At 39.6% G+C, this 25,481-nt stretch overlaps 1 protein-coding gene across 5 annotated transcripts in view; it reads right to left on the bottom strand.

Annotated features, from left to right (window-relative positions):
• mdfic (MyoD family inhibitor domain containing) overlaps positions 1 to 25,481 on the bottom strand; it is a 27,406-nt gene extending 1,925 nt beyond the window's left edge. Inside the window, exons 1-4 of one of the 5 annotated variants that reach the window (XM_047390462.1) lie at positions 25,151 to 25,481; positions 24,655 to 24,842; positions 6,831 to 6,872; positions 5,029 to 5,421 (exon numbers count right to left, since the gene is read on the bottom strand). In XM_047390462.1, coding sequence (XP_047246418.1) covers positions 5,029 to 5,421; positions 6,831 to 6,872; positions 24,655 to 24,748 — 529 coding nt within the window. In that variant the 5' untranslated portion in view covers positions 24,749 to 24,842; positions 25,151 to 25,481. Of the gene's footprint in view, positions 1 to 5,028; positions 5,422 to 6,830; positions 6,873 to 20,237; positions 20,349 to 24,654; positions 24,843 to 25,150 lie in introns of those variants that run through there. The other 4 variants (XM_047390463.1, XM_047390464.1, XM_047390465.1 and 1 more) reach the window with 4 other exon arrangements.

Below are 25,481 nucleotides of genomic sequence, written 5' to 3'. Positions count from 1 at the left end.
AGTTCTGTTGCTGCGCTATAAGTCCTTCTGAAAGTGAACCTGGCACAGACTCCTCGCAGCTGTTTCTTTTTTTTTGATCAGAGTTCAGAGCTGCGCCACTGCTTTGGAGTGTTAAAGAGACATGATGTGGATGGATGCGGGGAAAAATAGCATTACAAACAGGCTGCATTTGCATAACTTTCATCAGCCCATCTCCAGCCGTCAGAAGTGCCTGTTACTGATTGGGTTAGAGGGAAAGAAAAAAAAAAAAAAAAGGTGCAGAGTGTGGAGGACAGAAACAGACAGGGTGAACTGAGGCCCGCTGAATGTTCATGTTTGATTAATCAAAGTAGAAAGGATTTTTCCCCCCCCTCCTGTAATTTTGCAGTGCTGAGGGCTGCAGAGCTGACCAGAAGCCCAGGCTCATACAAACAAGATAGCGAGAGGAATATGAAACGAGAAAGCACTTGCGTATGTGTCCGAGCGGGCGCCTGAAGTTTGAATGCATCTTATTATCCTTATCTGAGGCCACAACACTGGCAGTGATGGAAGATGCATGAGAACATGCAGAGCCTTGAAAAAGTATTTACACCCCTTGAAGTTTTCCACATTCTGTCACATCACAACTACAAGGCTCAATGTATCTTTCTGGGATTTTAGGTGATGGGCATAAAGAATTCAGTACAAACTGCGAGGTGGAAGGATTCTTTTTTTTAACGAAGAAAAATCTGAATAATGTTTGCCATGCATTAATATTCAAACCTTTTTACTCTGTTATGGCTAAATTAAATCCAATGAAAACAACTTCCTTTGGAAGTGCTTTACCATGTAATTATAGTGCACCTGTGTGTAATTTTATCTCATTATAAATGCAGCAGTCCTATGAAGGTCTCAAAGGTTTGTTAGAGAGAATTAGTGAACAAACACCACCAAGAAGACCAAGGCACACAGCAGACGGCTCAGGAAAAAGGTTTTGAGTGCTGTTCAATCCATTATCTAAAATGGGGAAGAGTATGGCTCAACTGCAAACCTACCGGGACATGCCTGTCCACCTGAACCGGCATGCCAAGAAAGGAGAGAACAGACAAAAAGCCAGGAGGCACATGGTGGAGGAACAGGAAAGATCCACAGCTCAGGTGGGATATTCTGTTATATAACCACTAGTAACATCTTATGCTAATTAACTAGCAATTATTCAGGCAACCCAAAAATCTGGCTTTTATGGAAGGATTGTTAGAAGAATGCCATCAGAAATTCTAATGGTTTGCTTTAAGACACCAAAGGGTAATTTTGTTTGTTCTATACACAAAATTTTCTTCAGCAATGATAGTGAAGCTGGTGAGCAAGGGCTCCAAAGTACAAGCTACATGCTCAAAACTTTAAAGTTCAGCTTAACAAACTCTGAAAGACCCAGAGGGTATAGCCATGCCAGCAGTGTAACAGCAGACTTTGAGTATGATACAAAAACAGTACACAGACATTAAGCAGTGGACAGCCATCTCAGCTATTCACTTGGATGTATAATTCAGCACCAGCGATTAGTTTAGATCTTACAGAAGCCAGCAAGGAGGAGGAGATGGAGGGAGGAGAGCGAGGGAGGGTCGTACACCGCACACAAGAGAGCTGGACGTGAGGCACAGATCGGCAGAAAAACACACGAGAGAGACGGGCAGAGATGGAGAGAAGCCAACCGACGGACAGACTGAGCACAGCGCAAACCGACAACACTCCTGTTTAATGTCAGTCAGTGGAGATGAAGCCCAAAAACCATTGTCCAGGCGTCTCTGAGGAAATTGTACGAGACGTGTGGAAAGCTGACATCAAAAAAAAAGGGAAGCGCTGTGGCACAAAACAAGCTGGATGGGCCTCGGAGCAGCAAGCTGTGCAAAACATCGAAACCCACAAAGAGGGAAAAAACGGAGAGCGGGAGAGGGTGATCAGACAAAGCTTCAGTGACCATGTGGGTCAGATAGTGAAGGTCCACCGCATGCAACTTAAAAGCAGGTCCTTTTATAATGTATGACAGAGAGAGAACAAACAGGATAACCAATGAATAAAAAAAAATACACAAAAACATCCAAGGAAATAGAAAATAAATAAAAGGGGGCCAAGTCTGAATCTGCAAACAAGGCCAAAGCAGCATGGATATCTGAACTGATAATAGACAATAAGAGTTGAGATGGCCCACCCTGCTGTGCAAAAGCAGCCTGCTAAACGCCCACTAAGAAGCATCAGGATTGTTGGCTCCGGAGCGGCGTGTGCCAAGAATCATTCAGAGCAAGAGAGTCCCCAGAGCTAGCTTCTGCTAGCTCGGCCCTTTTATTTCCTGCGTTCAGAGGGACTGTTTAGGAGGCTAATTTCACAGACAAACAGATTATGTTAATCCGTGTAAACATTCAAACAACAGCTTGGCTGCTATCCGGGGGGAAATAAACAGTTAAGAATGAGCATATTGATACTGAGAGCTCTGGCGTCTTCAAATAAGCAACACGCGAAAGCTGTAATGAGACTTGTTGAGCTGTTAGTGTTTTTATTTTCGCTGCTTCCTCTACTCTGTTTTTCCACCAATTAAGATGTGGAAAAGATGAAACATCAAGTCTATGGTGGTTGCATTTCAGCTGTGCTTGAGAAGAATTGAGGATGATGATGCGCCTTTTGTTTTGGCTGTGTGGATTCAGCTCTGATGCATACTAAAGTCATTACCTGACAGCCCATTTATCTCCCCAGTTTAAAATCATCTTCCTTTCACAGAGGTTTTACATCAGATTACAGTTTATATTTTATTCAAACTTGGAGCAGCAAAGTGAAACTCGTAAAGAGTTGTTCACATAAAGTTATATATTTCAAGCATTTCTTTTGGTTAATTTATATGGTTACAGCTTACAGCTGGTTTAACCCCAAAAACTCTGTTTCCCATAAAATTGGAAAAGACAATCAAATAAATAGAAAAGATAAGATATGGCCTACACAATCTGCTGATTTGAGTCACTGATAACATCCACAAAAATTGCGAGCCACAACAGATCATAGAAGGCAGTATGCAAGCATATGGATCATCGAATGGAAGGTAAAACTGTGGTAGAAATGAGCCAGAAAAGTATGTCCATTTACTTTGCAGTATATGCACTGAAAACCTGGCCAGGGCATTTTTTTACAAACATTTATGCATCAATGTAGCATGGTATGGAGACGATCAGCCTGCGGCTCTGCTAAGATGTTACCCAAGCCCAGGTTGCTTGAATAGAGACCCTTAGCTTGCTTGCATTGTTGGGGCCAATGCCTCTCATGTCTCAGGTTTGCTGGCCAGTCCAACACAGGAATATCACTTTTGGCAGTGCGCCAAGTGCTGCTGGAAAATGAATTCTGCATCTCAACAAAGCTTGTCAGCAGAGGGAAGCATGAACTACTCTAAGATGTCCTGATGGTACCATTGGACTCCAGGCACAGTTAAAGCCTTGTAAATTTCCTCCTAAGCCCATGAAGGGGCAATGCTTTACAATCCTCAAGGCTAACGTTATCTTTGCCTGTGCTGCTTAATCTATCACATTTTTCCTTCCACCCAACTTTCCATTAATCCGGTTCGATAAAACTCTCTGGGTAAGGACCTTTGTTGGTTACCTTCTTTGTGGAAGATGTCAGTCACTGCTGGACAAATGTCAAGTTGACAGTTTTACCCATGATTGTGTAAGACTGCCCCTACCCTACCCACTGCTGCATGCATGCATGTATAAATCTAATTTTCTAAAAAAACTAAAATATGGGTTTTCATTACCTGTAAGCTTTAAAGTAATGCAATTTATTGCAATAAGCATGTAAACAAGTCAAATAAACAGTAAAAAAATATGCTTATAGCCTGAAAGCATACTGAAAAGGTGGAGAACACACAGTCACCGAATAAGGTAGATTGAAGAGGGAAGCAACGGGTCCCTGCTAATGAGGGCCAAGGTGTTGCTGACGGGATGTAGAGAAAGCCAAAAAGGGCCCGGAGAGGTGTGAGGGGCCTGAAGAAGGTTGGTCATGACTTATAATAGGCACCCCGTGCTCTCATGCCTCGTTAGACGCTCGCACCTATCTCCCCAACATAAGAGGACCGGCCAGAAGCCTTCATTACCGGACTCACCTCAGCCTTACACCTGACAAAAGTGATGGCTTCCCCGCACGCCAAACACACCCTCTGGCTTATTGTTAAGGCAAATAAAAGCCATATGAGAGAGATAAGATGTCATGTGCTTGACGGGAGTGATAAATACAAGAGGTCAGGCACCTTCATCATTAAAAGGTGAGAGAAGGTAAGAATGTATTTTTGATAGCTGATGAGGGTTTTAATTCATGAGCCTCCAAGAAAATACCCCAGCCCCCTATTTGGTTAAGCTCATCTGTTCTCTTCCCTCACTCTAGTCAGAGAAGATGTTTGTATCTTCCTACATGAAAAAACAGGATGAGACAGAATACCTTATTTTATGTAAACAAGACCAACGTCCTCACTTTCTATAGATAAGAATGCCCTGCAGAGAATAGTGAGGGGATCTGAAAAAGACATTGTCCCTACCCTCTGTCCAGGATCAGGCTCAGAGCCAATACAGGAACGGGGCTCTGAATATGGTCAGATACTCCCCATACCTTTTGCAAGAACCTTCTGCTGCCTTCAAGCAACAAGTAACCAACAAACAACATTTTGAAACAGAAAAACTGATTTGATTTGCTTGACTTAATTTCTGATAAATATTTTGCTTATTATGGTAGTATAGGAGTGAGAAATTATTTGAAAGGGTTAAATTGTACACCAAATTATGCCAATTGTTTAAGATGACTATAAGGTCTTTTTGATCATTAGTGTCTCAATTATTTAAGAAATTATCTTTACTGACCCTGATCAAACACTGCTGTTTTAAGCTTTGCTAGCTAAGTTAAAATGATTTTAGGATCATCAGAAGCTGAGACGAAAGGACAGAAGTATATAATTAGGAGTTAGAAAAGTTAGTTTGAATTAGTACAGGGTTTTAATCTTTTTTAATTGCTAACATTATCCCGATGCGTGCCAATACTAACCCTCTGGTAAAGGTGGTTTCTGTGAGCCTGTGGAGCTGCCTTTGCTCCGTCTGCTGCTGTCACTGTTGACAGACAAGCTGGACTTCAGCTTCCTCTGCATCCTGTGAGACACGGGTGTGGACGGCTGCCTCCTGGGCTGCTCTGTCTTTGGTGCAGTTGTCGCCGTTGTGTCCCCGGGTCCTGACCTGCTTGTTGTGCTAGCCCCGATGCTGCCACCGCAGGTGCACGTCCTTGTGCCCTCAGGGCTTCCGACGGCAGAGTGGATTCCAGTCCCATTGGTCACTGTAGGCGTGCTGCAGCTGTTGTGGTGAAAGCCATTTTTGTCCTTGGCAGCATCTCCCTCCGCCTCCTCAGAAGACACTGGCTTCAGATCAGACTCAGACTGCAGTTGGGCTGTTTAAAAGAAAGCGGCAGGATATCATTTTAGCGCAGTCTTACATAGAGCTGCACTAAGTGTAAAAATATCATTCTGGCAACATTAAACAACAAAATCGCAATTACATGTTTTCCTGATATCGTGCAGCTAAAGGGCTCAAACTCAGTCGGATAGGGAGCATCTGATTTTTATGTCTGGACTTTGACTAGGTCATTCTAACACATGAATATACTTTGACCTAAACCCTTCTATCATATATCCTGTTTATATATAGAAAAGGTGAACCTCTGGTCCATTCACAAGGCTTCTGCGCCATCTAACAGGTACTTCAATCATTCTCCTTTAGCTCTTTTATTCTTCCCATCAACTCTGACCAGATTCTGTTTAAAAAACAAGATCAACCCCACAGCATGATGCTGCCACCACCATGAATACTTTTACTATGGACATTAATTTGTTTTAAAAACTTAAGCATTTAGGAAACTTTAAACTTTCTGCCCCCCTTGCATCTAACACTTTAAATGCTACCATTGTTAAGAAAATAGTGTCAATCATGTGACTAATATTTCAACCCTGAAAAAGTGAGTGAAGAGCAGAAACGTATAACTTCACATGTGAAAGAATCATGAAAGCCACCTGTGTAGTCAAACACATTTGTGGCAGCAGCTCCTTGGTGAGCTAAATCAGTGTGAGACAGAGAGATTACAGCAAAAAAGGATGAAAATCAGCCTGTGATAGTGTACAAATTTGTAAAATGGCTGCTGTCTGTGACGGTTAATGATCTGCTCTCCTCTGAAAGCTCAGAGATGGCCTCACCCAAACCTAAGTGCGTGTGTGACAGCCGCAGAAAGCCAGGAGACAGCAACCTGTCTGATAAGAAGGAAAAGGAAGGATGCAAGTGAGGAAAAAGGAGGTGGCATTTCACTGAGAGGAACACCTTGCACATTCAGCTCTACTGGGAGTTAACTCCTGCTTTAGCTTCCCTGCACATCAGAGCCCCAGTACATGTGCACATGCTGCTAGATTTGGTGAATTATTCATCTCTTTTTTTTTTAAGTTTGTCTGAGCTAACCCCTCTTTCATTTTTTTAGGCATTATATGCATTGAATATGCACTGGCTTTGCAACTAAACTTTATATTCTGTGGCATTTACCAGCTGCCGCAACAGAAACATTGCAAGCTTCCAGATGTCCAAACAAAAGAAAAAAAGAAACACATTTTCCAAAGTGGATGCACGCATGGAAGTTAATGTGATGCTGGTAATTTGTTTCCATCTCTATTTTCTTTGTCAGCTCACCAACAAGTGCAATTAACGTTAACAAGAGAGCAGAGTGTGGGAATGGAGCCTCGCACTTTTTAACAACACATCACCCTGGGAGAGGCCGGACATGAATGTGGATGTAAAACAAAGCAATTAAGTACTCACTCTGGGCTTTTGCCTTCTCCTCATACAGGCTTCTGTGTGCTGCTTTAATAAACAAATACAGACTTTAGGGATCAGGATTCCATGCAATTTGAATTAGACAACTGCAAAACACACGATGGAATTCATTATGCAGTGATTTAAAGGCCAGTTTGATGGATTTCTGTCTCTGAACGACAATGTATGGAGAGACCAAAGCTTTCTAACAAGGAGACTCACAAGAGGGTACATCTGTTGCTGTTTTTCACACGTTTTTAATAAGTGCGGCTTTCCTTTTGTATCCCCACCTATGCAGTCATTTTTGGTCTTGTTTATCAGTGTCAGCGCAGTGTCCAATCACTGTGTTATCACAGTTTGCAAAGCCTGGGTGCTGACACACAGGGATGTTATTTGTTTCAAGGAATAAACTATCAGCAAATCGGATTTTTTTTTTTGGTTTGTTTTATGTCATTTTAACACATTGCAAAGAAAAAAACTGTTTGAACATAAAGGTTCACAGGGAAACTATAAAGAAAATATAAATTTCTTGGTCATATTGTGGATTATTTTCTTCTTTTCTATTAAACTTGGTTCCTAATGCAATAAAAGTAAAAGAAAATCACATTGTCAGGACACATTAAACAAATACATTTCATTCCTGTCAAATATGCATCTTTGGCTTTTTTATAATTTATTTGGTTTTTTTTAACCATATTTTTCCCTGTTCTTTATACTAAACAGGTGTGAATGGAGTTTTCTCCAGCTGTATGGAACATATAGCACTACCCCTACCCTACCTGCTGCTGCACACTGCTGGACAGCTGGTTTTCTTTTTTTGGTTTTTTTTCTACAGTATCCCTTACTTAAAAGAAAGAAAAACTTAGCTGTTCGGAACCGTTTCTGGTTGCGCAAAAACATGTACAGTCATTATGTGGAAACTAAATGAGCTCCACCAATCACTTTAATCAGCACTGTTTTGAAACTAGAGTCTGTTAAGCAGCTGACTGCAGTCTGGTTACACCCAGGTAGATAAATTCATGATATGTTCTGTAACTCTATAACAAACAAAACAGAAAAAACGTACAAGATTCTAAATTTATGGTGTGCTTCATTTATATTTTTGCTTCTGTTTATCAAACAATAAACATCATAATGTTTAGGGGATTATAAATAATCAATAAATATTAAATAAAACAATATTTTACATTAATATAAATGTAGCAAAATACAGCTGTTGCTCCTCTGCATCAAAAGGAGTCAGCTCAGGTGGTTTACGCATTTACTGAAGAGGCTTCCTGGGGATTTCTAGGCATCTTACACGGACCTCAGGGCAGAGCAGAGTGTTGTTGTGGAAAGAGACATCATAGTTTCCCTACTGCACCAGGTACCTCCATCCCCTGATCTTGGATAAGCACAAGACAATGGATGGATGCAAAGTTATGCAATATATACAGTACTGTGCAAAAGTTTTAGGCAGTTGTGATAATATGCTGTAAACAAAGAATGCTTTCAAAAATGGAAGTGTTAATCATTTATTTTCATCAATCAACAAAATGCAGTGAATGAACAAAAGAGAAATCTAAATCAAATCAATATATGGTGTGACCACCCTTTGCCTTCAAATAAGCATAAATTCTTCTAGGTACACTTATACACAGTTTTAGAAAGAACTCGGCTGGTAGGTTGTTCCAAACATCTTGGAGAACCAACCACAGATCTTCTGTGGATGTAGGCTTTCTCACATCCTTCTGTCTCTTCATGTAATCCCAGACACACTCCATGATATTGGGATCAGGGCTCTGTGGGGGCCATACCATCAATTCCACTAAGTCTTGTTCTTATTTATGCTGAGGATAGTTCTTAATGACTTTGGCTGTATGTTTGGGTTATGTTGTGTAAATTGATAAAAATAAACAATCATCATTTATATTCCTGAAAGCATTTTTTCACACCCGCCTAAAACTTTTGCACAGTACTCTATAGAAAAAAAAAACAAATATATATAAAAAATATATATATATAAAAAAAAAACAAATATATATATATATATATATTTTTTTTTTAAGCACAGTTTGGGACAGAGCTTATATAGGTATAATAAAGCAATGAATAAACCCATGTCTTTACAGTCCAAGTCCCATACACCAGATTCAATGGGACTAAAAAGAATCGACCAAAGCTCTATGTGTTAAATAAAATAGAACAAGCTCATATCTATATCAAATTTGTAAAGTATCATAATAACCTTTATAACGGTCATTTCCCATATTTACTTTAAGTGAAGCAACCACATGGACCCTCACATTCAAACCCACATTGATGCATAATAATGGCCAAAGAAGACTGGGAGGCATAATTACCTTCCCTTTGGAGGAAGTCAACCTTCCAATTTGCCTACATATAAATACTTATTAAGAAACCACCAAGTAAAAATTAGAGTACATAAGCGGTTAGTCGGGTTTCAGACACACTGGAGAACTCCAAAGAAGTGGCTAAACACAGAACAGTTCAGCTCTTCGGAAGCAGATCCTTGGGCTTGGACAGTAATCACACAGTTGCAGTCTTTTATTTTTAACCTGCTAAAAATGGTGACTGAGATTAATGGACAAAATGGAGCAATATTCATAATCATTGATCATAATAATGATCATGCTGTCAAAGATGGCAATGACAGACTTGTACAGTCACCAGGAGACAAATGAAGGGATAATGAGAAAAAGCAGGAATGAGGAAAAACTGTAGAAGTGGATTCCATTAAAACTTTTCAGTGTGCATTTACTCAAGCAATGGAAAACTAAACCAGAAATTACATTTTATACTTTTGTTTGTAACCAAATAACAAAATCATATTATTATTATTTTAGTGCTATCTAATATCCATTTACCTTATTCTTTGACAGCATAAAAAAAAAATCGGAGTACATTTATTCAGTAAAAACGTTTCAACAAAATTACCAGTGACACACTCATCGGTGTTTCCTATAAAATTCATTTAATACAGCATTTTTGTAATTTAAATTTTACTGTTTTAACTTGATCAACATTTTCTTGGAAACATCATTATTCTGTGACTTCTTGGTTACCTGGGGTATTAATGATGTGACACAATTGTTCTTAATGCCTCTTCAAAATAGCAAAGAAAAGAGAACGTGGCATTTCAGTTAAACAGATAGCAGCTTGCCTTAACTTGCCCCTGCCCATGTACAGAGTCAAAGCAATAAAACAACTGGGGTTATGACTATCGAGGATAGTCACAGTAAAGAGGGTGGTAAAGGAGGTAAAAGAAAAGAAACCAACACAAAGTGGCATCTTGAGATAATCAAGTCTAAATACCCACTATCAGGCACCATCTACATGGCAACCAGCTGTTTGAGAGGCATGTCAGAAAAAAAGCTTCATCTATCCTACCATCTAAGCATGGAAGTGCATGGCACTTGCCTAATGCTACTAGAACTTTAACTATAACAGCGGACCGGTCATATCAGACTAAGACTGAGTTTTTAGGGAACAAACACATCAGATGGGCTTGGAAACAAAGGTTGGATTTGTAGAAATGCATCTCATGCCTACTGTTAAGTATGGTGGAAGATCTATGATGCTGTGGGCCCATTCTTTTCCAATGACACTTGAAATCTTGAATAAATCAAGGCCTCATTAAGTCTGAAATACCAAAACTCTGGGGTGTCTGTCAGAAAACTAAAATGGCCAGTGACCAAACTGACTCAGGAATGGTTGAAATGGCATCTCGGTTTACAAGGTCGTTCGAACAACTATGATATGCCATCTACATGCCAACAGAGCAGTTTGGGAGTTAAGTAAAAACAAAAGCAGTCTTTGACCAACCATCACAAAGGAAATGATTCCAGTATGCTAAAGGTTCCCACACTAGATCAAACTTGAGTTTATAATAATTGCATTTTGCCAATACATTCTGATATTTCATCTAAGGATCCAATTTACTTTTGACAAATGACCCTTGCTATAAGTAGTTCCGGTGGACTCACTTCTATTGCACTGTTTCTACTACAATTGATGCCAATTTTAAAAATTACAAATCCCTGCAAATTTAGTGCACCTAAATGAGTACAACAAGCTTCTATAAAAACAAAGGAGTCCTGAAATGACTGAATGAACACAGCCTAAACATAGGCACCAGAACAACATTTTTTGGGGGAAGAACTGGACATCTACACATAATGTACACACATGCAAGCTTCAAATTGGACTTGTAACTGCCCTATTTCCAGCACATCAACAACTGTTGAGAGTGTACATTTGTAGTTGAATAAAACATGGTATTCCCCTACACACGCTGTCACACACATCACAAGGGAAACTAGGGGCTGAGTGGTTCTTGACTGTCTAAGCAGCATCCCAATTTGGTCCCAGCTACTAGTAGCTGACAACCTCAAATATCTGGGGAGCATTTTTAAAAGGCCAGTGTTTGATGGATTCATGAAGAACACACAAATATAATTGCTATTTGTCACAGAGTCTTCAGTGGCTGTGCCACACAGGGACCACACGGCAGAGTGCCTGAAGAGAACGAGAGTGTAGGGGTGGGGAGGTGGGGGGTGCGCTGTATGTAAAACTGCGTATTCTGTAAAAACACCTTGTTTTTAGCATAGAAAAATAGGTCCTATAGGAGGGAGCTGGAAACTGCACGAAAGAGGCAGAGGAGGAGAGGAGGTCCTCTGTATGTCTTTCACATGCACACACTTACCAGGGTGAGATATGCATACATGCATGGACGAATACATGTCAACTGAAACAAAGCTGTATAAACAAGCATTCTAAAATAGTTGAGAGTATGAAAATAGACCACAAAAGGTCAAACCGGGCAGTATGGAGATTCTCATTTGCACAACACTGCATCAGACGTCGCAGGTAAAGACGTGGAGCAGATTGAACAATCACAGCAGCTCTACAGTTCTAAAGCTTGGTCCTTTTTAATATTAATGCCCCTGAGACAGGGAGAACACGGAAAAAGGTATTTGCTCAGGCTTATTAGAATGCCCATCATAGACAGCATACAGTTATTCAAATGTCACATCAGTACCTCCAAATAAAACACCCCAATCCAGATCTTGTATTTATCTCCTAATAGCCATTATTACACTACGCTGCGAGTTTGTGAGTTTACACTGAATAGAATATGTGAGCACCTTTAGTGTTAAGTTAGGAACCACAGAGGCCCTGCGTCTTGTTTATCTTTTTATGCCTCGCATTAGAAAAACATGTGTATTTTCTGCCCGAATGGCCCCCGTACCTGTATGATTGAAATGCTAATTTGCAAATGTGCAATGACCTAGTCAGACTCCTCTTACCACACTGCCTCCGCTCGCTGCCAAAACAGCCCGAGGTATCATCTCTCCTCCTAACAAACAGCAGTGTGGAAAAAGCCCGGCTTTCAATCCAAAGGGATACATTTTCTCATTAGAAATTATACATCTTCCCCAGTCATATTTATAGATGCAAAACCAAGGGAATTACGCAGCAGAGAGAGCGGGTGTGGGGGGTGGGGGGTGTGGGCCACACAGACAGAGGAAAGTAGTGCAATGAATGTTATTACAAAAGGGCTCTGATTGTAATTTTCCTTGGCTGTATCAAAGCCTCGTTTACTGTCTGACCTTCTAAACTACAAGACAAGGACTTTCTTTATTTTGAAAAAAAAAGGTCTTTTTAAAAGGAAAAGGCAACAGAAAATACATGTGGAACAATATGCAAGTGTCCCATAAAAAAAAAGTAGAGATGCACAGATTGCTTAGAGTGTGAAAGGAATGGGCTAATTTTATTTATTTTTTGTCAATCCCTTCCAAACTGTCAGCCAGAAAAGTGGCATTAAATAGAAAATTTGATTGTAAGGATGTGGATCTCCCACAAGTCAGTGTTGTCATCTAGAGCGATCACATAAACTGGATGGCGATCTGACACAGGTTAACAGAAATGTCACTTGTTCCAATAGACATAAAAAAAAGTGATTCCGGACATCAACCAGCAGTCCTTGCCCTGTCAGTTCATTTACAGGCACACAATGTTTTGTATTTATTCTAGATAAAATGATGATGTTCAGATGATGATGATTGCTGAAGAAAGCTAAATTACCTGCTCATATATTGGATCATCATCAGCAGAAATGACATGCTGGGTGTGTGTGGTAGCCAGCCACAGAACTCTATTAACTATCTTCACCTGTCAAGGCTGATCATGTTGCTCTGCATCTCATTTAGACAGGAAACATCACCTTCGTCTGCTTTTCTCTGCCGCTTTGGGTCATTCCAAGTAGCCACAAACTCATATTCCTTTCTTGTTTTAGTTCTCTATAGCCCTCATTTATATTTGACTTATCTGACATACTGGGGGAAGTGACACTTTCTTTGCTTGCACCTCTACCCAACACAAAGAGAGAAAGCGTGTCTGGGATTTACTAATTTCAAATTTTGCTGCTGATTAAGTGGAAAAACTAACCCCCTCGGACTTTGTTCTGCTTAATTACATTTAACGGCAGCAAAGGCATTTTGAAAGACGAGAGTTTGATTTGGCAAAATGAACCTCTCAGCCCAAGTGGTAAGGTGCGCATGCTGAGAAAAGGGTGAAATGGGGCTATCGTACTGGGGTTTGGTGGGGTGTAATCAATTATTCTTTGATTTTAAAAATGGAACATTCTCCTATGATTAATATGTTTGTCTGCTATCTAAATAACCAGATCGCCGAATGAAATGCCGGTCTTTAATTTTAAATTTGTTAAGGGAAAGACATTTACAACCCATTCACCCCACAAATCCCCACCCCTCCACAAAATCTTCTGCTATTGAAGTCTCTGTTCTCCAGTGTTGTATGAAATTTGGCAAGTTGGTCATTTCAGTTGGTCAGTTTAGTTCTGTTGCTTGTGCAACATGAAGCAGAATGCACACAATATTTATCCCTCTTGAACCTTTGCACAATCTGTGATGTTTCCTCCTCAAACCTCATTGTTATTTATCAGGACTTTATGTCATAGAGCACCTCAGAGCTTCTAAACACACAGCCAGAGCAACAACAGAATTGTTTGGATCATGTGTTAGAAAGTCCTATTAAAAGTCCAGAACTTAATCCAACTGAGAATCTATGGCAAGAAGAAATTAAGTTCACAGAAGCTCTCCATCCAATCTGACTGAGCGTGAGCTATTTTGCAATAAACGTTCAAACATTTCAGCATCTAGATGTTCAGACTTTCAGCTGCTGCTGTAACGCACATAAAAATAACTGATTCAGATTTTTATTTTTTATAAAGTGCATCAGTTTCCGTCTACCTCATAATCATGCACTTTTCGTGCAAAAGTATCACATTGAATCCTAATGCAAATTTTGTTTTATTAATTCAATGATGAATTTGAGAAACTGATTGAGCTTTTTTGATTAAGCGATTATTGTATTTTTCCAGATCTCCATATTATTATGATTTAGACCTTAAACGGAAAACTAACCGATCTAAAGGATCAGTTATGATGTAATTCAGAGCAGGGCTGAAGTTGCTGCCAGGTTTCATACTCAAAAGAAAATCGCGCTCAGCCCTCTTTTCTCTGACGACTCAAAACAAAACTCGGAGCAAGGAGAAAGAAGGGAAAGGGAGGGAAAGAAAACAGACTGTTATATTTTCAGTTTCAGTTACATCTTTGACTCAGTTTTTCCACACGGCTTTAAATTCCTCTTCCAGGGAGGGAAGCTCGCAGTTTTTTGAAATTCAAAGTAAGGCGGGCTCACACAGGGCCATATGCAAACAGGGGTCGAAAAGAACAACAAATTAAATGGTATTCAGGAAATCAAAAATGGGCACAAATATACCACTGAGGTCTTTCTCTGGGTCAAAACGGGGTTAGGCAGTCTATCAAAAATACCCTCACACCCAGTTCCTTTACTTGCTCAGTATCAATCTCAGCATTAACCCTCTACTAATGGGACAGCTGTGGGTCAGTGCCTTGCATCTTCGGGATGCCAATCAAGGTCTTAAGCTGAGAGATCAGCCTTTGGGACAGAGGTGCTCGTCTGCCTCTGAGTGGCTTTTAAAACACAGAGACGCCTGTATTGATTTTAGCTCTAGCCTGAAAGAGAAAACGGGGGTGGGTGGCAGTGGTGGTAGTGTCAGCTGTGGCTCTGTGTGTCTGGACGGCAGCCAGCCCCTGGTCCCTGGTCACCCTTCAGTGATCGGGGAGGCGGTGGGGGGGGGGGCACTCCGAATGACCTAACAGAGAGTTGCTGAACCTGCAAACATGGAGGGGCCACGGAGTTAGAAGCTCGGGGGGTTCAGGGCTGGGGGGGCGACATCAGCAGAGGGCTTATAATAGAAAAGGGTTTTAACCTTAATGTTGGAGCCAAAACACTGTTAGGGGCCAAGTAATACCTCCTGTGCTGCTGTCATTTTAACTAGTTGATTTTTTTTCTGAACCCACACCCCCATGTATTAGAGGGTTGTGCAAGGCACCCGTACTATTATTTGTGGCAGTTCATAACCTGTGCTTCAGCCTTGATAATTTTTATTATTTGTTCTTTTAATTAACATGAAAATAACTAAAGGCAGGAAACCTGCTGAATAAGAACATTTTATGGATATACAGCATCTTTCAAAAAGTATAAATGTTCCATCTTATGTCATGGTTCAACCACATGCTTCAAACTATTCATTAGGCTTTCATGACCAAAAGACAAATACTAGAACATCATTATGAAGTGACATTAAATGGAAAAATGGCTTTAACATTTTTACAAATAAAAATCTGAAATGCTTGGCAGGCATTTGTTTGGCCTCCTTTAATTAGACACCCCAAATAAAACCTAGTACACACAATGTCTTGCTAAAATGCACCTAATAAAAAGCACCTACTTGGATTGAATCCTAGTATAAATACAGCTTTTCTTTAAAGGTCTCATAGGTTCGTTTGAGAACATTCAGATACTACTATCCAGTTTGCCACAGACCATTTGGGGGCCAAAGTAATGACTTGGAAGGAGGTGCTCTGGTCATTTGAAAGCAAAACATTTTTTTTTTTTTTTTTTAATACAAAAGGCAATGTGTGGTTGAAAACTGTCATCATACTGAACACGCCATACCCACTGTGATACATGGTGATAGAAGCATCATGCTGTGGAGATGCTTCAACGGGGACGTGAAAGCTGGTTAGAGATGACTGGAAGGTCAATTGAATTCTATTCAAAAATACTTTATTAATCCTAAAGAGAAATTAAATGTTTTAGTAACTGGAACTAAGTTTTTAAGAGCCATTTTAGATGGTGATGTCTCTGGGCAGAAAGGATCTCCTGCAGCAGTCCGTATTACGGTAGATCTTAAGAAACCCATGGATGAAGATTGGAGCAAAATACAGGGTAATCATGTAAGCAAACCTGTTAAAAGCCTGCAAAAGACTTGAGACTGGGCAGAGATTTACCTTCCAGCAACCCTAAATTTACAGCCAGATTTACCATAGAATGGATTAGATCAACAAAATCATGTTAGAGCAGTTCAGACCTAAACCAAATTCGGAATCAATAGCAATACTTAAAAACTGGTGTTTACAGGTGATATCCATCCATTCTAACTGAGCTTTAGTTATTTTGGGCGACATTTTCACATTCTAGATGTGGAAATTTGTAGAGACGCGCTTTGATACAACTGCAGCAAAAGTTGGTTGTATGGACTCACTGTGAGTGAATGCACACCACACCTTTACTGTCTATTGGTTTATCAAGTAAAATACATAAAAGTTTATGCATGTTCATACAAGTTTAAAGGGTATGGATTCTTTGACTATCGGTCGGTTAAAATCACAATGGGAAAAATTGTCCTGCACAAGAACAAAAACAGAAAGAAACTTCTTAATGATTAAAATCCATATGTGTACCTTTCTATCTAATATGCACTTAAAAGACTACAGTCCATAAATGGAGGTATGCATATCTAATCAATTTGCTCAACTACTTTGGATATCTTAAGGAAAAAAAACAGTGAACAGTCTTGGGCACTTTGAGTAAAATATGCTAATTAACGTACTTGAAATTTCCCATATGAAATCTATCTGCAGCAAGACAATGAGAAAATAATTACAACAGAGGTAGAATTACAATGACCATTTTAATCAACCCCTGCACTAGCATTTCACCCTATTTATACAGCTTTTGATTCCATGACCCACTGGTAAGTAATCACTTGAAAATTACGGTGCAGTTTATAATAGGCTTGTGCTTTACAGGCTGTATAAAGACAGGGCTCTGGGGATTACAATAAAGATATGAATCTTGCAAAACAACAATCAGCACGCAGCTCCGATAACTGGCAGAAAGACTCAAAGAAAAGCAAACTGACATGAGGTTAAAGGTCTTAAAGTACCCAGGCACCTTACAAGGCACATAAGGTAATGTGTAGGGTGATTGCAGTATTCAAATCAACACTGGATAAACATTTCATGCATCAAACTTTTGCATTTACAAAGTCGGCTAAAACTGCACAACCCTGTCTGATTAAATCCTTTCTGCATCTATTATGGGGCGGTCACAAGGTTCCTTTCCAAAAGCTCAACTCTTCTTAAAAGGTAATAAACTTGAATGTGTGCTACCAACAAGCTGAATCAGAGATTCACACAAAAGCCAGACAAAAACCTTTATTTCGAAGGCGAGTGGTGTTATTTGACCTTCCTTCCTAACCAAAGTTACACTAAGAAAAAAAACAGGCCAGAAAGGTCATCTTTATCAACCAAAGAAGAATTAAAAAACTATTTTGCAATCTGGTGAATAATGTGATGATTAAACTCCTAAAACCCGCTGCGAGGTGGTAGCAATTTATTCCGAGGCACTGGGTGAAGAGGAAAGGCATTGTTTGCAGAGATATCAGTCGCTTGAAAGTGCAGAACGGTCTATTGAGGAATGTCTGTCTCTCTCCTCACAGGAGATTCTCTCACCTCACACTGGAAGGCAAATCTGCAGAGGGACTATTCTGACAAAGGCAGGGAACACTGCTGTCTAACAAACCAGAGGTCTCTCAGAAACAATACGTTTCAAGGTTCGTAGACATTTTTCATGAAAAAATGTTACATTTTTTGTAACATCCAGAGTCTCTTTCATCTGTAGAATGTCCCCAACGCCATCAGTGAACTTTGGGAGCTCAGCCAATACGATCTGTTTAAGGGGCTGGTATCAATGGCAGCTAAAAGTCAATTTAAATGATCGTATATATGAGCGCCATTCAGAAAGTAATCGATTACACCTTGAATATAACAGCCTTTCAAATATTGCATCCACATGGAAGGAGGGGGGAAGGAAGGAAGGAAGGGAAAAAAGGAAGGAAGAAGGCATACTCAGATTGGACAAATGGATGGATAGATTAACATATGGATGAATGGCTCTTTAAGACAATGGGACAGGGACTAAAGTAGAAGAAGAAGAAGAAGGAATTTTTCCATTCTGTTTTTTCACAGACCTACAAAATACTTTATACAAATTCCACACTTTACATTTGAATCCTGTTTATATAAAATAAGTTAGAGCAATAAATCTAAATTAATTAACAGCTGTGTCCAATCACTGTTTACAATTAATACCTGCAATTGCATCCAGTGTCCTACAAGTTTCCCTTTGAGAAATTATGCAACCGTTGCCAATTTTAGGTTTTTATTTCAAGAGGACCAAGTAATGTAATGGTCAACTTGTCAAAACAGTGTTATTGGAACTGAAATAGGATCAGTGTTGTTATCAAAACAGTATAATGGGTTTCCTCTTGTAGGGAAAACTCACGGTCCACATAGAGTACACAAGCTCTAAATCAGACAGCCGGGGGAAAAGAAAACCACGAAGGCAGAGACGTAGGCAGGCAGATGATTTCTTATTGATTTCCTGTTTCTGTGGTGGAGAGGGCTCTCAATTACCCCTGGCAGCAAGTGGAGGTCCTCCCTCTGCGCAGCTATACCACAGTGGGCCCATGGGATTCCATGATAGAAATAAGGTAAGTTAACTTGGCCAAAATGGATTTTCAACATTTTGGGGTAAAATCAATTACAATGCAAAAGTGATGTCAAAGGCTTGAAAGTAAACTTGAACTTTAATACGAATCATTTTACTTTTTTTATTCTTGTCTGGTAAATAAGCCACTGCTAAGTCCTTAAGCTTAATGACAAACAGGAAAAAAACAAAGGAGAAGGAGCGAAAGGGCACTCTGGAAAAGTTAACAACTGTGAAACAAAAGAGAACTGTTGTCAAGAATGGTGTTAAATGAAAACACAATCCTTATTACAGCAGCAATCAGCTGCTATTAGCCCATGTTGACACATCTCACTCCTAGTCAGGAACAATGAAGCACGCATACACAAAGCCTTTTAGTTGTGTTTCACTCTGTGACCTGCAATCTATATCTTTGTATGGAGTGGAATTACTGTGCAACTAGGTTTAATTAGAATTGCTTCTAAAACAATTTCAAATTGCTGTTTCGCAGAACCTTGCTGTGCTCTACATTTGCATAAAACAATATGATTAGGTCAGTGTCACAAGAAAGTTGCCAGCCTGCTACCAGAAAAAATACTCAGGAAATCCACCAAGGATGTAGTAGTAATAGTATAAAAGATTTCGGGGATGGACTCAACACTTTTTTTGCTTCTGATCAGGAAGCTTGCAGAACTCTTCTCAATAAGAAGTTCCTAAACATTTCTCATGTGTAAATTCATTTCTCTTTTAGACTCAAGATTTCAAATCTACACAATTCATTTTTGCCAATTTCTGAATACATACAAGTCTACTCTGATGGATCATTTTGACAGTAGGACAATTCTTTTTTCTTTCATCATATTTATGCAAGCCTGGAAAATACTTCAGCAAAAATTCCATACTCTCCCAAACTGCATAAGAACCCTGTGAGGAGGTAAATGTTTGGCACAGGGGTAAAGAAACTGCATGTAAGATGTAAGATTCAATCAGTACATGAGGACGGCCAAAGTCTGAGTACATGAGGGCGGCCAATACCACAAACCGGATTTCCCTTCTTCCAAAACACGTTGCTGAGGGTTTGGAAAAATAAAAATGGCCAAACGAGCCAAGTCTCAGTCATAACGTCAGAACAAGACGGCAGGCATGTTACACTGACTTGCCAAGTAACCAATCTACTATCTGGGTATTACTGTAATTAGAAACAGTGGAGCTGATATCTTAGTTGGCCAACTGACCTTGACACAGGAACAGCATAACAACAGCTATTCTTGAAAGGCAGAATGGTATCATTAAAAAAGGAGTAAAACTAAAGCAGTTTCAAATGGTGAATAAAAAAAAAACTGTCACTTGCTGAGGTTAGGCTGATCTGACTTGTTAATCACTTTGACTCCCTCCAATTAAACACCTCATTGTTGTTTATTATTTAGAAAAAATAAAAAAAGATGTCCCGCTGTTCGCCCACAGTTTTCCCAGGTCATTAAAACTTACTCCCCACAGGCTCACAATAATTAGGCTTCGCCTCTGTCATGTGACTTTGTCCTTCAGCGGGTGGTTTCCTGGGAGACAGTGGTTATTCTGATGATTCACTTTCACAAGCATCTGGGGAGGGGGCACAAGAAGTTGATGTTAAATATTGTTTTTATCAAACTTGCTTCAGCTACAGGGTGGTCAGAAGTTTAAACAGTTATAGGAATGGATGTCAGTTTGATTTAAGGTTCTTAATGATTTATTGGAACTTTTCTTTTCCAGATTTAATATAGTATAATAAAAATATTAAAAGTATATTAAAGCAAAAAATATTTGGTTTAATATACTTTAGCAAGTTGCACCTCAACCAGAGAAAACATCCAACATAAATCTGACTCCATATTTGACCACTTTTATGGCAGAGTAGGAAGAGTTCCTTAAAATTGGTTGGTTTCCTGACAAAGATCACTTTTAGGCTAAGTCTACAATCTTCTGCTATAACATAGTTTAACGTAGTCAACTTAATCTATTCCAAAACCAAGGATGCTTGGAGTATTGTAAAGCTGGACACCCAATTATGTCCAAGTTTCTACCATCTGACCCGACTGTTAGCTTTAATCGAAAGAAAATCGGTTAGACTGATGAAGAACAGTAGGAGGAACTAAGGAAGTACCAAGACTCAAGGCCAAAATTACTTGGAAACTGCAGGAACATCAGTGTCATTGTTCTCAGGGAAGCAAGGACAACTTCGCCATGGATTGAGATGGTGGTCACCTAATATAAGCCCCGGTTCCAAAATTGACGCCTTCCTCTTCAAATTAAATTTGCAGTACCTTACACTATCTTCTGGAGAAAGGTCAGAAAGAGAAAGATTGAGTTTTTTGCCATCACTGATATGAAATTTGTGTGAAGGTGTTAAAGCCAGACTTTTAAACTTTAGAGTCCTGTGCAGACTGTTGTGGGGAATTTTTCTGCCAGTGATACTGGTGCATTGCACAAAGTAGACGGAATTTTATTTTATTTGTAAAGCCATTTCAAACAGCCGACTAGGCAACCAAAATGCTTAATATTACATACATAAAAGGAAAAACATTTCATTAAAAGGAAAAACATCAAACAACCTACAACAGGAATAACAACGAAACTATAAGATACTACTACTAAATATTAAATGCCTTTTTAAATAAAACAGTTTTAAGGTTGGATTTAAAAAAGCCCAGGTTGGAGATAGAGCGTAGGCCCGGAAGGGGGGCCAGTTCCACAGTCTAGGAGCTGCTACTGAGAACGTCCAGTCACCCCAATGTACATACTTAATGCTTGGAACATTTAATAAAAACTGGGATGGAGACCACAAGGATCTACCACACACACAACGACACAGCATATCAGACAAAAAAGATTGGACCAAACCTTTTAAAGCTTTAAAAACAAACTTAAGTTTAAACTCTATTCTAAGACAGACAGGAAGCCAGTGTAAAAGAACATAACAGCAGTGATGTGCTCAGGTTTGGTGACCAACAAAGTGACCCACGGTATCAGAAGCTGCTGTGAGATCCAGCAGCACCAAAACAACCGGGCACCTTTCATTGACAGATATAACAATTACATTATGCTCCTTCAATAGGGCAGACTCTGTGCTATGTCGTGATCTAAAGCCAGACTGGAATTTCTGAAATATCTAATTTTCTTCTAAAAATGGTTGTAGCTGGGTAAAAACTTTTCTAAAACCTTAGATAAGAAGGGTATAACATGGGAGATTGGCCTAAAATCACATCAAATTTAGTATAATGGACAAAAAAAATCCGCTGCATAACTTCTAGGTGCAAAAGGCCACTCTGCTTTTTTATGCCAGCAAAAACAACCTCCTGGCAAACTGTGCGACATGGTGGGACGGTTCAGGTAAAAGTCCCTGCCAGACCTCTGGATCTCATTTTCTCTCTCCCAGTGCTCCCGGGTGCGCTCTACCTGCCAAGATTCCTTTACTGTCATAAAGGCTGCATTCATCTGAATTGGAAAAGCATCCAAGCATAAAAATAAGAAGAAAAAAAAAAAAGAACTGGCCTGATAGCCATGCAAAGACATGAGACACACTCATCTGTCTCTCTAATTGCTTCCTAAGTTCAATATTATAACTTGTTTTTAGCATACTGTTGCTTTGTTGTGAAACAAAACCATTGAATAGTTTGATCACGCTTCACTGCAACAACAATCCTGTTTGCAAGAAGTGACAGATGAGTGGCCAAAGGTTTAAAATAGAAAAAAACATTCCTCACCTTGGAGTGGAAGTATGGTGAGATCAATTGCCATATTTAGTGATCTAACTAAATCAGCTTATTCCCAGCAGATCCACAGCCCAATGAGGGGGAAAATCTAGTCTCAACTGTGAGCGGCTGTAAACGTCCACCCAAAACAAAAAATGGAACCCATTTACAATCCAGCAGCCCCATGTGATTTCTTACTTTGTCCAACTTTCTCTTTTTTTCTTTTAACACAGTGACATAATGACGGTTAACGGTTCAATGCTTGTTTGAAGAAAAATGAAAAGCGGGTGTGGGGGTAAGCTTATTTTACATGTGATAATCTTAGGGGCAACTGGAAAGTTAATTAAAAACTATAATTGGCTGTGTGGTTGCTGTTAATAGTCAGCAGGGTGTTTCCTCTGACTTTCTTAAGGAAAAAAAAGAGGCACAAACATTATCAAGGCTTTGAGACTAGAGCACAGATAACGACTTTTACTAAAAGTTGCCTCAAAATATAAGAAAATTCGAACCCAGAGTTACTTTCACTTATGTTTTCTGGGTGTTTTTTCTTACATGTTTGACTGTTAGACAAAAACATTGGTAAAAAATGGAATATGTACTGTAACTATATATTTGTAGCTCAGTTTTATTGGTAGAAACCTAGAGGGAGAGGTTGATGTACACATAAGCCATATATGCGTTTCACACATTTTAGCTTTCCAGCCACAAGTGTTCAGTGGCTATTCTTGCACAAATAGAGCACTGGGCAGCCCACTCCTTCTACAACAGTCCTTCTACCAGTCTAGGTTTACATACTGTACTTTTCATGCTTGTCTCAATAAAAAGTGGACCAAAAAAAAAAAAAAACATTTAAACAGCTTTCAGAAAATAAAAGAACAGAAAACAGATTATATAAACTTCAAATTATGTTTTAAAGAATCTTAGTTCAATGTAGAATAACCCAGCTCAGGTTTGAGTTGTCCAAGTGCTGGATAAAATTAAATAATACATTGTAGATTTCTTTTTGGAATTTGGCGCTGTAAATCAGATGCCAACGTCAGCACACCTGGTCAGTTCTCGTGTATAGTCATATTGTCTTAAAGTAAAGGAGTCCCCCACCCTTTAATGACTGGACATGCTAATAACTAATGGTGCTGCAAAATTAGCAGCTAAGTTATGTTTAATGATGATTTAGACCACTTTAGTAACTCCTAAAAAGGTCAACTAGCAACAAATTTAGCAACTTCCGCGTGTGACAGGAGGCTCTGATGTGGAACCATGTATTGTTCTTTATCTGCTCAAAAACAAAGGGGGCAGCCAGGGATGCTACGCCCATCCCAAAACACTCACAGGCGCATCAATCCTCATGCACCAGTCCCTCCCAGCTGCTGTCAGGGCAAATGATTTACCTCTTTACATCTCTACATTTACCTCTCTACATCCAGACTGCAAATGAATCCTGCATGCACTGGCTAATCCCTATACAAGAGTGACATGTAAATCTAAATTTTCAGAAAAAAGACTATTTATATTGCCTCTTGCTATCAGTTTACATTTTTCAAGTAAATTGTACATACAAAAATAAATCTCTAACTAAGCTATGGCCAAAAATGTTTCATTGCAACTTGTTGCAGGCTTCTAAATTAAAATAAACAAACAAACAAACATAAACTACGTGGAAGAACAGGGGGAATACCTATTTTGGTTCACTTTTTTCAGTCCCAAATGGGTAAAGAAGGAGGATTGCAATTGTGACATAAAGAAAATATTGAGAAAAAAACTTCATTTATAAATGCAAACCTTAGGTGTTTTTAAACTTGTTCTGTCTCTCCTGCTGCCCAATTATCCGCACCTACAGGGTTAATTAAAATTACATGCAAATGCTCAATTGTGCAAAAATGGTCTTTCCTTTTTGTGAAGTTGGCAACAGTAGATAGTTATTTCCTCAGCACTCTAACTGCCCACCAGGCCTGCCACCCTGGGCAGTGAGCCTTATTGCCCACATAAAACCAGCAACTCCACTGTTACATGTGAACAAATACCTAGATAAATTTAGGGAGCTGTTTTTAATTTTTTTTTTATCAAACAGTATCTACTTTGATAAAGCATCTATGGAATGCCTGCACTTGACTTTAACCTAAATTTGCCAAGCATACAGCTAGAGTCACTGATTAATAGCCCGTCCAGTGCTCTCTTACCGTGTGACGCTGACAGCAGGGGACTTGTCTCTTGCCGTGGGCCCTGTCCTGGCCCCGCCGGCCCTTCTGATGGATGGACAGTCTCCTTGGACATGAGACAGTCGTCCTCTTCGAAGGAAGAAAAAAAAAATTACAAACCACCACCAGAAGAAGTAGTTCCTCCTTTTTTTTCCCCTCAGTCCTCAGTCCTGCAAAAAGCAAAACGTCTCACAATCAGCGCAGCGTTGAAAACACAAACCAGAACTCTAGAAGTCATTACTCAAACTGCTTATTTACACGCCGAGGAAAGTGACGTCAAGCTCCAGTAAAACTTAGTGGAAATTTCCCTTCGCTCGCTTTTTTACATAAACTTTGCTGTAAGAGCTCATAACAGCCCATTTGTTAACGCGGTGTCCTTTTTTGTTCCATAAAACAAGGAAAGCAGAAGAAGCGACGGACACTGACTAATAATAGTTCACACCAACGGCAGATTCACTGTTTGCATAGTATGACTTACCTTTGAAACATGACAACTCCCTCACGTCAATTCTGACTTATCCCCATCCCTCCGTCCTTCAACTGTTTCCTCAAAACGATAGGAAGAAAAATAAAACAAGAAAACTTGAAGAGTAACTTCACACCCGAGGGTTTTCCCCAACTTTAACTGTTAGAAGTTTGCAGTCCTAAATATTCTAGATGGTTTTGACGTACACAAGTCGAAAACATGATCCTCCTGACGCCTTCGGCGCGCAGTTGGTGAATTTACTAGGAACACTTCAGGTCTAAAACATTTTCATCATATCCGGATTCCTGCAGCGCAACCAGTAAAGTCGCAGTCTTCTCGCCTT

This window comes from Girardinichthys multiradiatus, chromosome 17 (assembly GCF_021462225.1).
Source record: "Girardinichthys multiradiatus isolate DD_20200921_A chromosome 17, DD_fGirMul_XY1, whole genome shotgun sequence".
Taxonomy (NCBI): Eukaryota; Metazoa; Chordata; class Actinopteri; order Cyprinodontiformes; family Goodeidae; genus Girardinichthys; species Girardinichthys multiradiatus.
This window is presented reverse-complemented; position numbering and strand designations above follow the sequence as displayed.